This window comes from Antechinus flavipes, chromosome 2 (assembly GCF_016432865.1).
Source record: "Antechinus flavipes isolate AdamAnt ecotype Samford, QLD, Australia chromosome 2, AdamAnt_v2, whole genome shotgun sequence".
NCBI lineage: Eukaryota > Metazoa > Chordata > Mammalia > Dasyuromorphia > Dasyuridae > Antechinus > Antechinus flavipes.
In genome coordinates, this window is record NC_067399.1 from 647,048,606 (window position 1) to 647,063,170 (window position 14,565).

General features: G+C 35.5%; 1 protein-coding gene and 1 non-coding gene across 2 annotated transcripts; both read left to right on the forward strand.

Annotated features, from left to right (window-relative positions):
* The first annotated feature begins 7,714 nt into the window (after positions 1–7,714).
* On the forward strand, positions 7,715–8,695 carry LOC127546989 (olfactory receptor 6-like). The gene has a single exon (XM_051973856.1). It carries the CDS (start codon positions 7,715–7,717, stop codon positions 8,693–8,695), a length of 981 nt encoding a protein of 326 aa, XP_051829816.1.
* A 2,378-nt stretch (positions 8,696–11,073) lies between these two features.
* LOC127552535 (U6 spliceosomal RNA) lies at positions 11,074–11,177 on the forward strand. The gene has a single exon (XR_007951410.1). It is a non-coding gene; the product is annotated as a U6 spliceosomal RNA (small nuclear RNA).
* Positions 11,178–14,565: the final 3,388 nt, after the last annotated feature.

Consider the following 14,565-nt stretch of genomic DNA (forward strand, 5'->3'; position numbering starts at 1 on the left):
TGGCAGCAGATCAGTTTTCCCCATCCCTTCTACCTTCACTATTGAAGATGACCACTCTATCTATAGATTCAAGATTACTCGCTCCTAAACTACTGCACTGCATCTCCAGCTTCCTTCCAGCTCCACTTTTTCATCTTAGAATACTGTTGACATTTTGAACTAATCATGTCCAAAAGAAAATTTATTAGCATTATTAGTTTCTTCCTTCTAATACATACTGCCTCTGTGACCCTGGGCAAATCACTTAACTCATCAAGATTTTAGGTAATTCAATAAGACTATAAATTAAAGAGCAAGTACCTATATGCTTTGGCAGAAATGTACTTCCTTTACCAGCAGATACTTACATTGATAAAATTATAGTTCTAATGCAAAAAAAAAAAAATCCCAGATCTTCCATCCTAAATTTCCTCTGTTCTCAAAACTCTATTTCTCTTAACATCATAGACTCTTTTGTTTGTTTCTCTCCTAGATTCAGTATACAATTTCCAGCTTCATACTTGACTTCTCTGCCCAGATATCTGTCAGTCAATCAGCAATTACTTAATAGTTTACTATGGCAGGGCACTGTAACCTATGTGCAACTAATGCACTAGAGTTGAAGTTAGGAAGAACTGCCAGGCACTATAACCTATGTGCAACTACTGCACTAGAGTTGAAGTCAAGAAGACCTGGATTCAAATCACACTTCACCTACTAGATGTATGATTTTGGAGAAGTCACTTAATCTCTTAAGGTCTCAGTTTTCTCATATATAAAATCCAAGGGCTGATCTTAATGTCCCCTAAGGTTCCTTACAACTCTAGATGTATGATTTTTCATCCTAATTAAATTCTCTGTACTATACTAAACCTGATATCCTCTAAAATTTCCTATTTTTCTGGAGGGCCCCACTATCCCTCCCAGTCACCAAGGATCATGATAACCTCAGAATCATTCTTGATTCTTTCTTCTCCATGACATGTAAAATCTAGTTAGTTAGCAAGTGTTTTCAGTTCTACATCTAAATTTCTTACATCTATTCCTTTCTCTTCACTTAAATGGTTATCAGCTAATTAATGCCTAACTGGACTCCTCGAGTCTCTCCCCTCTTCAATTTGTCCTCCACACAACAATAAGATACTCTTCCTAAGTTCAAAGCTAACTATGTCATTTCATTGCTCAAAAATCCTTAATGGCTTTATATTGCTGCTTCAAATTTCTCAGTCTAGCATTTCAGGCTCTTCATAACTTGCATATGGCCTATTTTTTTAGTCTTTTTTTTACATTACTCCCTTTCTTGTTATTTACATTCCAAAATAAAAAACCTAGATTGCCTATTGAATTTACTGTGCATTGTACATTGACCCAAGCTGTCTCCCATAACTGCAATGCATTTCCTCCCTATCTGCGCCTCCTTCTTTAGTTTTACTTTAAATTTTTCCTCCTCTGTGAAGTCTTCCCTGATGCTCCCTGGTTTTAGTATTCCTTCCCTCCTTAAAACACCTGGTATTTCATTATTAAAGTACATCTTGTATTTTCCAAAGAGAGAGTAAAATCGTTGAATGTAGGAACTGTTTTCTTTTTGGTTTTAGTTGCTCAGCTCTTCTAGTTCTACAAATACTAATATAGCATATTTGTGTAAATAACTTTATTATAATTTGCTGATTGCTTTGATTATTTGTATTTGAATTTGTTAATATCTATTTATAAAGCTAATTGTTTGTTTATGAAGAATCTAATTAATCAAGAAAAAAATGACATTTTTGATGTCTAAGAACTGTTAGTCAATGAAAAAGAGAAAACTCCCTGAATTGGTTAAAGAAAAAAGCTTCCTGGTGCCATCTACTGGTGAAATTGGGTAAATTTTACTGATTGGCTACCCAAGTGCAGATGATCATGAACATATCACACCTACCCTTACTGAGGTTACAGATACATTGAAGGTAAAAGGACACTAGCATCATCAGAACATTTCCATCTCTCTCCAGGAGAACACAGCATAGCTATTGACATGCGAGTTGTTTGAGACAGAATGCACCTTCCAAATCGAATAAGATTTTCTATCAATAGTGATGCTTTCCAAATTCTTCTATTCTGAAGTAACATTCAGATAATCGTATTAAATCCCCAAAAGGTGCCAAACGTCCTTAACATAAACCTAACCATAGGAAAGAGACTGGCCTAACTAACCACAAGGCAAAATAGAGGTCACACTAGCACCTACATCACAGAGCTGCTTTAAAAATCAAATATATTTTAATTCAATTATCATAGTACCTAGAATATAGTTAGTGTTCAATAAATTCTTGTTCTCCAACCCTTCTCTCCTCTCCAAAAAAAAATCATTAAAGAAGATAGTTATTGGCCAGATGATACTATGCAATTGGAGGGGTAGGTATGAGTTGGGCTACCTGACTTGTAAAAGGGTCCTTTGAGGTACTAAGAACCTCACAGGTGCTTAATTGGTACTATGACTCTAAAGCCTACAAGGGCATATCATTCCCAAGTTCAGCATAATTTCTATTATTAATAAAATTAAACCACAACTTGGCTATTGATTAAGTTTTCTCTTTCATCCCAACACATTTAGCAACATTTAATGGGGGAAATGATGAATGAAATAAAGCAAGTCTGCCTTATTTTTGCCCATTCCCCTTTCCTGAGAACCCAAGAAATACTCTATTGGGATGCCTCCCGAAGATCCCTCTAGTCAGCATCCTGATTGCTATAAGACTTAGAATAACAGCTCCTAAGCCTAGTCAAAAGTTAATTTGAGCCCTTTTTTAACAATGTTTGTAATTCAAAAAAGTGAGACAAAGGCAATAGTGGATTGAATTTGAGGATTTAGCCTATTCAGGTCTCTTCCCCTGTGGCCCTCAAAAAAACAAAATAATTTGCTCTGAGAGCTTAACTTTAGAGAAGCTTTGGGATCTTAGTCCCACAGGTTCCAAAGGAGGTTGGTAGAGGAGGAGAAGAACATTAATGAGCTCAGTAAGGATTATTTGTGGAGGCAAGAATGATGAGGTTGAATGTTTTTGCCAATAATCCTTGGACAGAGATATGTCAATATTAACCAGCAGCCCAGTGTTTTCCTTGGAAGAAGAAATCCAGTTTGAATTAAGATCTCATCGTACCATATGAAAAATCATCAAACCAAATGAACGATGGAGAAGGATTCTTAAATGCAAATCATGACCAGATAAATTGCAGATATCATGTAGTCTACTCAGGAAGAGCAAGTCAGAAACACCAAAAACACCCAGGAATGTCCTCACTGTTGAGGTGAGCAAAGATAGATAGACCTAGAGAAAAAACTTCTAAAGTGGTTGACTCAAGTAGTCAGTCTAGGATGCTTACAGCCAGGAGGTTGTTGAGGAAGGACATGGATACTTAATTTCTTTTTGTAAATAACTTTTTATTGACAGAACCCATGGCAGGGTAATTTTTTACAACATTATCCCTTGCACTCACTTCTGTTCCGATTTCCCCTTCCTCCCTCCACCTCCTCCCCCAGATGGCAAGCAGTCCTATACATGTTAAATAGGTTACAGTATATCCTAGATACAATATATGTGTGCAGAATTGTTGCACAGGGAGAATTGGATTCAGAAGGTATAAATAACCCGGGAAGAAAAACAAAAATGCAAACAGTTTACATTCATTTCCCAGTGTTCTTTCTTTGGGTGTCTTCTGTCCATGGATACTTAATTTCAAAGGTTAGAGCCATATCCAAGTACCTTTAAATCTCTTCATATTGTTATTACCCAAATCTGTTTTGAATCCAGCTATATTTTCAGTTTATACTACCATTTAAGTAGTGAGTTTTAATTTACTAGCTAATGTTTAAATAGCTTCTTTTATCTACCTCAAATTTACCAAGATCCATTCTGAATTATTACATTCTGCCACTTGTCTGTGTGAACTTGGGCAATTATTTTTATTTTTCTAGGATTCAGCTTCCACATCTTCAAAATGAGGAACTCAAGTTGGATGACTTCCTGGATCCCTTCTATTTCTAAGATTATCATTCTATGACCTTTTTCCACCTTTCAGAAATACCCCCTACTTTTCATAGAATGAAATTTTTTTTAAAAGTTGACAGTCACTCTCCCTGTACTCTTTCTGATGCTTTAGGCTTGGTTACATAATTCTCCATTTGTGTTCTTTTAAAACTGGTACTAATTTTTAACATATCATAAAACAGCTTCTTTAACCATCCATAATGCTTCTCCAAATCCCTTCTGGTTCATTTTCCTTCAAAAAATTTCAAAGTTATTGAAAGGTCCAGTAGTTCCTCAGCACAAACTTTCAACTCATACAGGAGTTAATTCTACAATTTCCACTTCATGGTGACATCCTTATATCCTAATGAAACATTCTTTGAATACTTCAAATCATTTTTCAAATTAAATTGGATGTAAATGGTTTTGTGGATCTCAGAGCATGGTAAAGCTGAATATGCTAAATAATTAATGTCTTTAAATTAAGGTCCCACAAAATCTACCCCCTCTTCTTTATGACCCTTTTCTTACAGGAATAATACCAAACTATTCAATACAATTCATCATAGTTTTTCATAGGTTATCATCTCATTCATTCCATGAGGTCAAAGGTATATTTTACGTAAAGCTCCAGCCACTGAACTAGCCATCTCAACTATTTGTATCTTCACTCCTCCACTTGAAAAACAGAATATAATATATTATAGCCATATTACAATGTTGTTTCATATGGATAAAATTGAATAGAAGCTGTATCTAAAGGTGATTTAGTCCCCAGAATACTATAAAGATATTTTTATATGTAGCATGGCATAGTGCCACAAGACCCAGACACATAGACCCAAAAATCTCAAAAATAATCTAATTTGACACATTCCTTTTACAGAGAACACTGACATGCCAAGAGGAAAAAAAATAATTAGATCAAGTACATTTGCACTTTGGCCAGTAGTGGTCTCTAAGACTTTTTTTCTTTCAATATAATGTTCTTTCTCCACTATACCATTATGCTTATTACTTGATATCAGACCACATTTATTTTTAAAATACTGAGCATTTTCATTTCTCCCCAGGTGGATGTTGAAATGTTACTCACAGGCCAAGCCTACTTCTTATCAACACAAGAGACTTGGATTTACTCTGTTTCCAATACATGCCAGTTCCCACCTCAAGATATCTCTGGCTCCTCTCAAAGGGGCTCATCATATTGGTTCCATACTTAGTATGGACACTCAATTTACATAATCCTTCTGCATCTTAGAACTCTGGAGCTCAAGATATCACCAGCCTTAGTCTCTCAGGTATCAGGAATTACAGGTATGTGCCATTATATCCCATCTTGACAAATCACCAATATTTAAATTGTATATTCCAAAAAGTTTCTGATTTTCTATAGCTAGTTGATTTTTACCAAATCATAGTTCAGTGTATAGTTAATCAATTATTCATGCCATTTGTGGCATTGTTTAGACATATTTAATTTCTAATCATATTTTAATTAAAAGGTGGATTAAGAAAGGGAGAAGATCAAAAAACAAGTCCAGGTTAAAACATGGATAGAAGGGGATTTGGAGCTTAACTGTAGATATCCTTTATTCATAATATTTTTTCTTCTCTTAGCAGAGATAATTAATAATGTACTCTACTTTTTTTAAAAAAAACTTTAGCTTTATTACTCAGCTTTTTTTAATTCAAACACTGAGATAAATGGATTGTCAAAGCAGTAAAGAGATTTTCTCTGGAAAGACTAAATCTTACAGCCCCTAAATAGAAGTCCTATGAATATCGAATCCTTTTAAGAGTTAGCTCCTTCCCTGAGGTTGTCTTTTTATCATCACATCTTTCCTCCATCATCCATCCTTGACTGTGCCCCCAATATCTCCTCAGACTATTCACACCTTTGAGGATTCCTCTCTAACCTAGATCAAAGATACATGTTTAGATGAGTGAAGCTCTTCCCCTCTGTAGGCCTTCTCTCTCATTTTTAGAATACTGTTTTTAGATTTAATGGCTTTCTCTCCCTCCCATGTCCCTCTTCTCACTGGACAAAAAAAAGGAAAAACAAAGTCCTTGTAACAAATAGGGATATCAGGGGCAGCTAAATAGTGCAGTGGTTAGAGTGCCAATTCTGGAGTCAGAAGGATCTGAGTTCAAATTTGGCTTCAGATTCTTACCATTTATTAGTTGTGTGACCCTGGCAAGTCATTTAACCCCAACAGTCTTGCCAAAAAATGGGCATAGACAACCAAGTAAAACAAAATTTTATATTGGTAATATATTTGTCTCATTCTGTCCTTTGATCATTCACAAATCTATTAGGAGCATGCTTCATCAAGTGTCCCTTGGATTTATGGCTGGTCATTGCATTAATCTGAGTTCTTAAGTGCTTCAAAGTTTTGTCACAAATTATGAGGTTTAGAAGAGAAACTGAAGACTATAGAGAGCTTGATTATGTGTCCTCACTATTTCACATTGAAAGAAAAACAAAAGAAAAAACACTTTTTTGAAAAGCTAATTAAGACAATGTCTGTGAATAGGATTTGAGCTACTAAACAACAGTTTAACATATAGAAATGACAAGTTAAAACAAATAGATGAAGAGATAGTAAAATATGATATAACTACATATAGTACTGAGGGTCATATTATTCATACTCCCAAACTGGGAAGTTCTTTAAAAAGCTAATTTAGCATTAATCCATTTTCTAACTTTAATATTCAAGTGCTAAATGAGATTCATATTAAATTCTTGACAACTTCCTCTTTTTCTCAATAGAATAAAAAGTAGAATTTCTTAGCCTTACTTAGATGTAAAGAATCTTAATAGTCTGATAACTATATTTCTATATGGTATGTTTCAAAAATCTTAGTATAGCTTAAAGCCTATGTTTTAAGCAATTTTTAAACTTTAAGCTTTAAGAGATTAAAATTGACATTTGACATTTATCTTATAATTCATTTCCTTTTTAATCTCATGTATTTTATTCTGTGCGTTTAAAAATATGATTCTGAGAAGTCAATAAATTTTGTCAAGCTATAAAAAGTAGTCCTCATACTTAAAAATGGTTAAGAGAGAGATTTTAAAAACTGAAATAGTCATGCTTCACATTTTACAAAGCATTTCATACTTGCCACCTTGATTGAAATTATTAGGACAATTGCACAAATTAGGAAGGTGAGGTTCTGAGGGAGCAAAGTGATTTGGTCAAGATCATTCAGCTCCTTAGTGATGGATTGAGTTCAACTCAATTCAACATTTATTAAGCATCTCTCATACTGAAGACATCATCTTCTGTGATGGGAGTACAAAGACAAAGCAATGGCTCTTCTAAAGTTGCTTACAATCTACTGGGTGTATAGACAAAAAACTGGACCTTTTAATTACAAAGATAGCTCTCTTTTCCCTATTGGTGTGCATCAGAAGGCCTGAGAAAGACCCTGTCTTATTCTTGATTCAAGGTAGTATTGCCATAGTTTGAAGAAGTGCAAAAAAGAATATTTCCTCACTATGTCTAACTTAGTAGACCATCTAGCCACTCTTCTTGTCAAGAAATTCATCCTGATGTCTAGACTAAATGCCTCTCCCTAAAACTTCAGCCCATGTCCACTCCCTGTGACCATCTCTCTAAAGATAGAAAATGCCTTACCAGCAGGCTCCCTAGACTAACCACCTCTCCATTTTTTTTAATATATCTATTCAGCAATAATCTATTTACAGAAAACAAAAGAATATGAAAGATACTAATGGGACCTTCTCTGTGAAAGAATTTGTCTTACTAGGCTTCCCAAGCCTCAATCACCTTCAAGCCCTGCTATTTCTGGTGTTCTGTCTCATCTATGTAATGACCCTTATAGAAAATCTGGTCATAATTATAATTGTCCAGGCCAATCGGCACCTCCATACCCCCATGTACTTCTTCCTGGCCAATCTATCAGTCCTAGAGGCTCTCTATACTTCAGTTACCATCCCTAAGATGTTGGACAACTTCTTGAATGACAAGAAGACCATCTCCTTTTCTGGATGCTTCACACAACTCTTTTTCTTCCTCTCCCTTGCCTCTTCTGAGTGCTTCCTCCTGGCAGCCATGGCCTATGACCGGTACTTGGCCATCTGCCTCCCTCTGCGCTACCCAGCACTCATGAATCCAACTCTCTGTGTGGGTCTGGCCCTAAGTGCCTGGCTCAGTGGATTCCTAGCCTCCTTTGTGTCAATCGTGCTCATTTCCCAGCTGAGCTTCTGCGGCCCCAACGTCCTAAACCACTTCTTCTGTGACATCTCTCCAGTGCTGAAGCTCTCATGCTCAAACACAGAAGCTATTGAGACCTTGGATTTCGTGGCAGCTCTGGCTGTACTCATGACCTCTCTCTCTGTGACAGCCTTCTCCTACACCTGCATTCTGGCCACTGTTATCAGAATCCCATCTGGGACAGGCCGCCGCAAGGCTTTCTCTACTTGTGCTTCTCACTTGGTGGTGGTCACTGTTTTCTACACCACCACCATATTTATGTACGCCCGGCCCCGGGCCATCAGCACCTTTGACTTTAACAAGCTGGTGTCTATAATCTACTCAGTAGTGACACCACTCTTCAACCCTATCATATACTGCCTGAGAAACAGGGAAGTGTGGGAGGCCTTGGCCAAGCTCACCAGGATCTCCAGACTCTCTGTGGCTGCTCACTTCAGCTCCTCCATAAGAGGGAAATTCATCTGAGTTTAGGTAGATGTGTTTCATGTCTTCTTGTTACTACTTCTGTTGCTCAGGAAAGAGAGGAAATAGTGAAGTATACAAAACAAAATTGCAAATATATATTTGTTTCCTGATCTGCATTATGCCTTCCTTCTCAATCTCATCCAATATTTATCTAGAACCCTGTGTTAATAAAATGGAATTAAAATGTGAAGTCTTGATCTTATATTCAAAAATAATTTTACAAATTCAAAATGAGAATGTACCAGTTTTAGGACTCCCAGATCACTCTGGTAACTCAGCTTGAGCTTGTGGTTCACTGAAACTTGAGAATATAAAGATGCAGAACAAAACACACTTCCTTCAGTGAGCTCATATTGCTCTTCTAAGCTAACATCTTCCCAACATCATGTTAATATTGAATAGCTACAAGAAATGTGCCAGGTTCTGGCCACCACAGTAAGGTCTTGCAGAATTGCCTAGAAATGAGCTTCCTAACTCCTTCCTTGACCAAAACCTAAAAGGGTTTTGCCATCTCCCCTTAGGTGAATGCTGCATATTAAGCTATGAGGCTGACCTATTTCATTTCAGTAATTGAGCTCCAAGAATAGGAAATATGAAACAAAAGCTTTTCACAATAAATTTCTGTTTTATAAAGGTATTTTGTCTTTATTTTTCAGTTTTGTAAATCTTAAAACATAACAGAAATGTTATTATTATTATTATGGTTTTTCAGAAGTCTCTGAGCTGAATTCCAATTCACCATGATGAATCTCCTACTAATCAAGCAGGCTCTTGCTCCCTTCTTCCCTGAGCAGAGCAAAGAGAAGCCAACATTGTCACCCATATTGCAATGGCCCTAACAGTGCACTGCTCTAGCTCTGTTACTAACTAATCATGTAAGATTGGGCAAGACACTTAATTTTTCTATATCCATAGACTTTTGAAGCATCAATAGTCCCCTATTAAAAACTTCTGATATAAGATGAGAAATCTTCTAGATCTACGACCCAACTAAGTTGTTTCTTTAGGTGAACTAGGGGGTTGTATTCACAAGTATAATATAAGCTCATATTCAATTCATGGGGTAAAATATAGGCAACTTTCAAAAATTTGGATGATGTAAGTATGCATGTTTTTTCCTCTGTGATAATCTCCAATTTTTCTTATTTATACATAATTCTTTGTATGTTATCTTCCCCACCTTGATACCCTCAATTAAGATTGATACTTCACTAATATAAAGAAAGTCTCCATATGCCCCATAATATTTATAGTAGCACTTTTTGTGGTAACACTGAGTTGGAAACAAAGTAGATGCCCGATGAGTGAGGAATGGCTAAACATATTATGGCATCTGGATGTCATGGAATATTATTGTGCTGCAAGAAATGGAGAATGTACTGAACACAGAAAAGCATGGAAAGAGCTCCATGAACTGATTAGCAAAGTAGATGGAACAAAGGAAGCTACATATATGACTACAACAATGTAAAGAACAACTACAAAAAAATCAAAAAATGAAGGCTGCAAAATTACAAAGAATAATAATATTCCCTCAAAATAAAAAATAAGAAAAGACATTTCCAGCCTACTCTTTGCCAAACTTAGAAACTCACTAGTGAGAAACATTAAAATTGTTTTCAGAATTTTTGGATGTATTGATCAGCTTTTCAAATTTTTCTCTTTCTTTTTTCTTATTTTTTCCCATAAAATTCTTTGCTTTGTAGAAGAGCTATGTGGGAAGATGTGGGGGTATGCTGAGAAAAATTCTATTGATATACAAAAGAATTCAATAAAAATTTATTTTTTTAAAGTTAATTATACTTAAAACATATGGGGAGTACTTCTTATCCAGTCTCAGACTTTGAGTCATTCCTCTCTCTGATTAGGTAGAAGAGACATGGCATTAGGAGAGATCAGATTGTGTCTACTTGCAAAAAAACAGATTCCAGAAAGGTAACATGAGAAATTAATTTCCCAGGGACAAGAACATGTGGTGGATTATTGATTATAATAAAGAATAATTGAATTTTCATTTGAAGAAATGAGCTGAAAGGAGCCAAGCAACAGCAGCTTGTCTGCAATAAATAGTCTAGTATTTTGGTCTAAAGTCAATTGTGGCAAAAAAAAAAAAAAAAGAAAGAAAGAAAGAAAGAAAAAGAAAAAGAAAAAGAAAAAGAAATAGCAATTCTCCGTAGAAGGCATTGAACATAGAGCTGTTTTGGGATCAACAACAGTATAACTTTGATAAAGGTCTTTAAAAAACAGCCAGGAATAGGCTGCATCTCACTTCCAAGATAAACCAATTTGAAAGATACTGCTGTTTAAAGACAATACCTCATGAATACGCTTCATTTTTCACTTTACTCCCTTTGGTTCTCTTTAGAAATTCATAGAATGTGCTCGCTTCGGCAGCACATATACTAAAATTGGAACGATACAGAGATTAGCATGGCCCCTGCGCAAGGATGACACGCAAATTCGTGAAGCGTTCCATATTTTTATTCATATGGAACAATAAAAAGTCGAGAATCTCAAGGGAATTAATGAAAAAAAAATCAAATGAAGGTGGCCTAGCTGTACCTGATCTAAAATTATATTATAAAGCAGCAGTCACCAAAACCATTTGGTATTGGCTAAGAAATAGATTAGTGGATCAGTGGAAAAGGCTAGGTTCACAAGACAGAATAGTCAATTATAGCAATCTAGTGTTTGACAAATCCAAAGCCCCTAACTTCTGGGAAAAGAATTCATTATTTGATAAAAACTGCTGGGATAATTGGAAATTAGTATGGCAGAAATTAGGCATGGACCCACACTTAACACCATATACCAAGATAAGATCAAAATGGGTCTATGACCTAGGCATAAAGAACGAGATTATAAATAAATTAGAGGAACATAGAATAGTTTATCTCTCAGACTTGTGGAGGAGAAAGAAATTTGTGACCAAAGATGAACTAGAGACCATTACTGATCACAAAATAGAAAATTTCGATTACATCAAATTAAAAAGCCTTTGTACAAATAAAACTAATGCAAACAAGATTAGAAGGGAAGCAACAAACTGGGAAAACATTTTCACAGTTAAAGGTTCTGATAAAGGCCTCATTTCCAAAATATATAGAGAACTGACTCAAATTTATAAGAAATCAAGCCATTCTCCAATTGATAAATGGTCAAAGGATATGAATAGACAATTTTCAGAGGATGAAATTGAAACTATTACCACTCATATGAAAGAGTGTTCCAAATCATTATTGATCAGAGAAATGCAAATTAAGACAACTCTGAGATACCACTACACACCTGTCAGATTGGCTAAGATGACAGGAAAAAATAATGATGAATGTTGGAGGGGATGCGGGAAAACTGGGACACTATTGCATTGTTGGTGGAGTTGTGAACGAATCCAACCATTCTGGAGAGCAATCTGGAATTATGCCCAAAAAATTATCAAATTGTGCATACCCTTTGATCCAGCAGTGTTTCTATTGGGCTTATATCCCAAAGAAATACTAAAGAAGGGAAAGGGACCTGTATGTGCCAAAATGTTTGTAGCAGCCCTGTTTGTAGTGGCTAGAAACTGGAAAATGAATGGATGCCCATCAATTGGAGAATGGCTGGGTAAATTATGGTATATGAATGTTATGGAATATTATTGTTCTGTAAGAAATGACCAGCAGGATGAATACAGAGAGGACTGGCGAGACTTACATGAACTGATGCTAAGTGAAATGAGCAGAACCAGGAGATCATTATACACTTCGACAACGATATTGTATGAGGACATATTTTGATGGAAGGGGATTTCTTTGACAAAGAGATCTGAGTTTCAATTGATAAATGACAGACAAAAGTAGCTACACCCAAAGAAAGAACACTGGGAAACGAATGTGAACTATCTGCATTTTTGTTTTTCTTCCCGGGTTATTTCTACCTTCTGAATCCAATTCTCCCTATGCAACAAGAGAACTGTTCGGTTCTGCAAACATATATTGTATCTAGGATATACTGCAACATATCCAACATATAAAGGACTGCTTGCCATCTAGGGGAGGGGGTGGAGGGAGGGAGGAAAAAAAATGGAACAGAAACGAGTGTCAATATAAAGTAATTATTAAATAAAAATTAAAAAAAATAAAATAAAATAAAATAAAATATAAAAAAAAAAGAAATTCATAGAATATTAAAGCTGGACTTGAATTTAGCCCCTTCCATGTACAGACTGAGGTCCAAACAGGAAATGAATGTAAAAAGCATTTATTAATTTTTTAATTAATTTATTAATGGCTAACTGCTATTGATCCAAAGATGGAGGCAGGGGAATGGCGGAATAGACACTCCTTATTCTCAAGAAACTCACAATATCTAAAAGTAAATTTAGGTGATTATCAGATGGCAAAGCCCAGAGATCTTTAGGTTACCTCAGTAAGCCATATGGCAGTGAGGCATTTCAGTTGGTAAGACCTAAAGGCAATGACAGAGCAGCTGAGACTTGAACTTGGGTCTTCTAACCATCAGGTTTATGCTCTGGGAAATACTAAGGTGAATGAGAACCACCCTTAGAAATAAGAAAAACATGGGTATCCCCTCCAAAAAGGCAGAGACTTGGAAGAAAAAGTTTTCTTTTTTGATATCAGGGGCAACTATTAACATCCTATAACAAATAAATATATTGGAAAGTTAAGAACTCTTGTATAAACTATGTTGTTTTCACATCTTTAGGAAATAATAATCACTATCATTATTAGAGCATTTATATAGTGCTTTAAGGTTTACAAAGCACTTTATAAATATTATCTTGTTATATGAAGGTAAAGGAATATTATTGTTCTATAAAAAATGATGAACAAGCTGACTTTAGAAAGGTCTGGAAAGATTTACATGAACCGATGCTGAGTGAAATAGGTACATTGTACTTATGAATACATAATGTACATATGTACAATGAATATATTGTACACAATAATAGCAAGAATATGAGATCAATCAACTATGAAAGTCTCAGTTCTTCTCAATGGTTCAATGATTTAAAGCAATCTCAATAGATTTTGGACAGAAAATTCCATCTGCATCCAGAAAAAGAACCAAGAAGACTGAATGTAAATCAACACATGCTATATTCCCTTCTTTTTGTCTGCTTTTTTTTTCCTCTCCCACATGGTTTTTCCATTTTGCTCTGATTTTTCTCTTCCAACATGTGTGTTAAAACAATGTGTGTTAAAAATAAATGAATGAATGAATGGACAGATAAATAATAAATGAATAAATAAGCAAATAAATAAATATTATCTTGTTTGATCCTCACAACAATACTGGAAGATAAATGCTATTATTATGCCCATTTCTCAGATAAGAAAATTGAAACAATTAGAGGCTAAGTGATTGTCTGGGCTCACACAGCTAGTAAGTGTCTAAAGCTAAATTTGAACTTAAATCTTTCTGACTTTGGGGCCACTGACCTGTCCATTGTATCACCTCTCTGCCTCTGCTTATTCAATCATCCAGTACTTATGGGCCCAGGAACTTGAGCTCATCTTGTAGCTGCCTCTATTTCCCAGATTCTCCATATTTGTAAAAGGAATACAAATGACTGTGTCTCCATTATCATCACAGGAAAATAAAGACTCTGAACTAGAGGGGTTTTCCCAGTTCTAACACTAGAAAATTTCCACCTCCAGTTCCTTGAATCCTTAAAACTATATTGCTTTGTTTCAGGCAAAAGCCTTTTCCCCTTTTACCATTCCTAACTCTCACAACCTCATGTCACCCAACCCTTCTCTTTCTAAGGCTCTCTCCATTTCTGCCTTCCCCTTTTCACTGTGTTCTATAACATTAGAAAATCTCCCTTATCCTCAAACTCTTCCTATCATCCTGTCAGATGAGCT

What these genes read in the sequence shown, in the direction of transcription:
- LOC127546989 (XM_051973856.1), top strand. Translation starts at nt 7,715, where the DNA reads ATGAAAGATACTAATGGGACCTTCTCTGTGAAAGAATTTGTCTTACTA.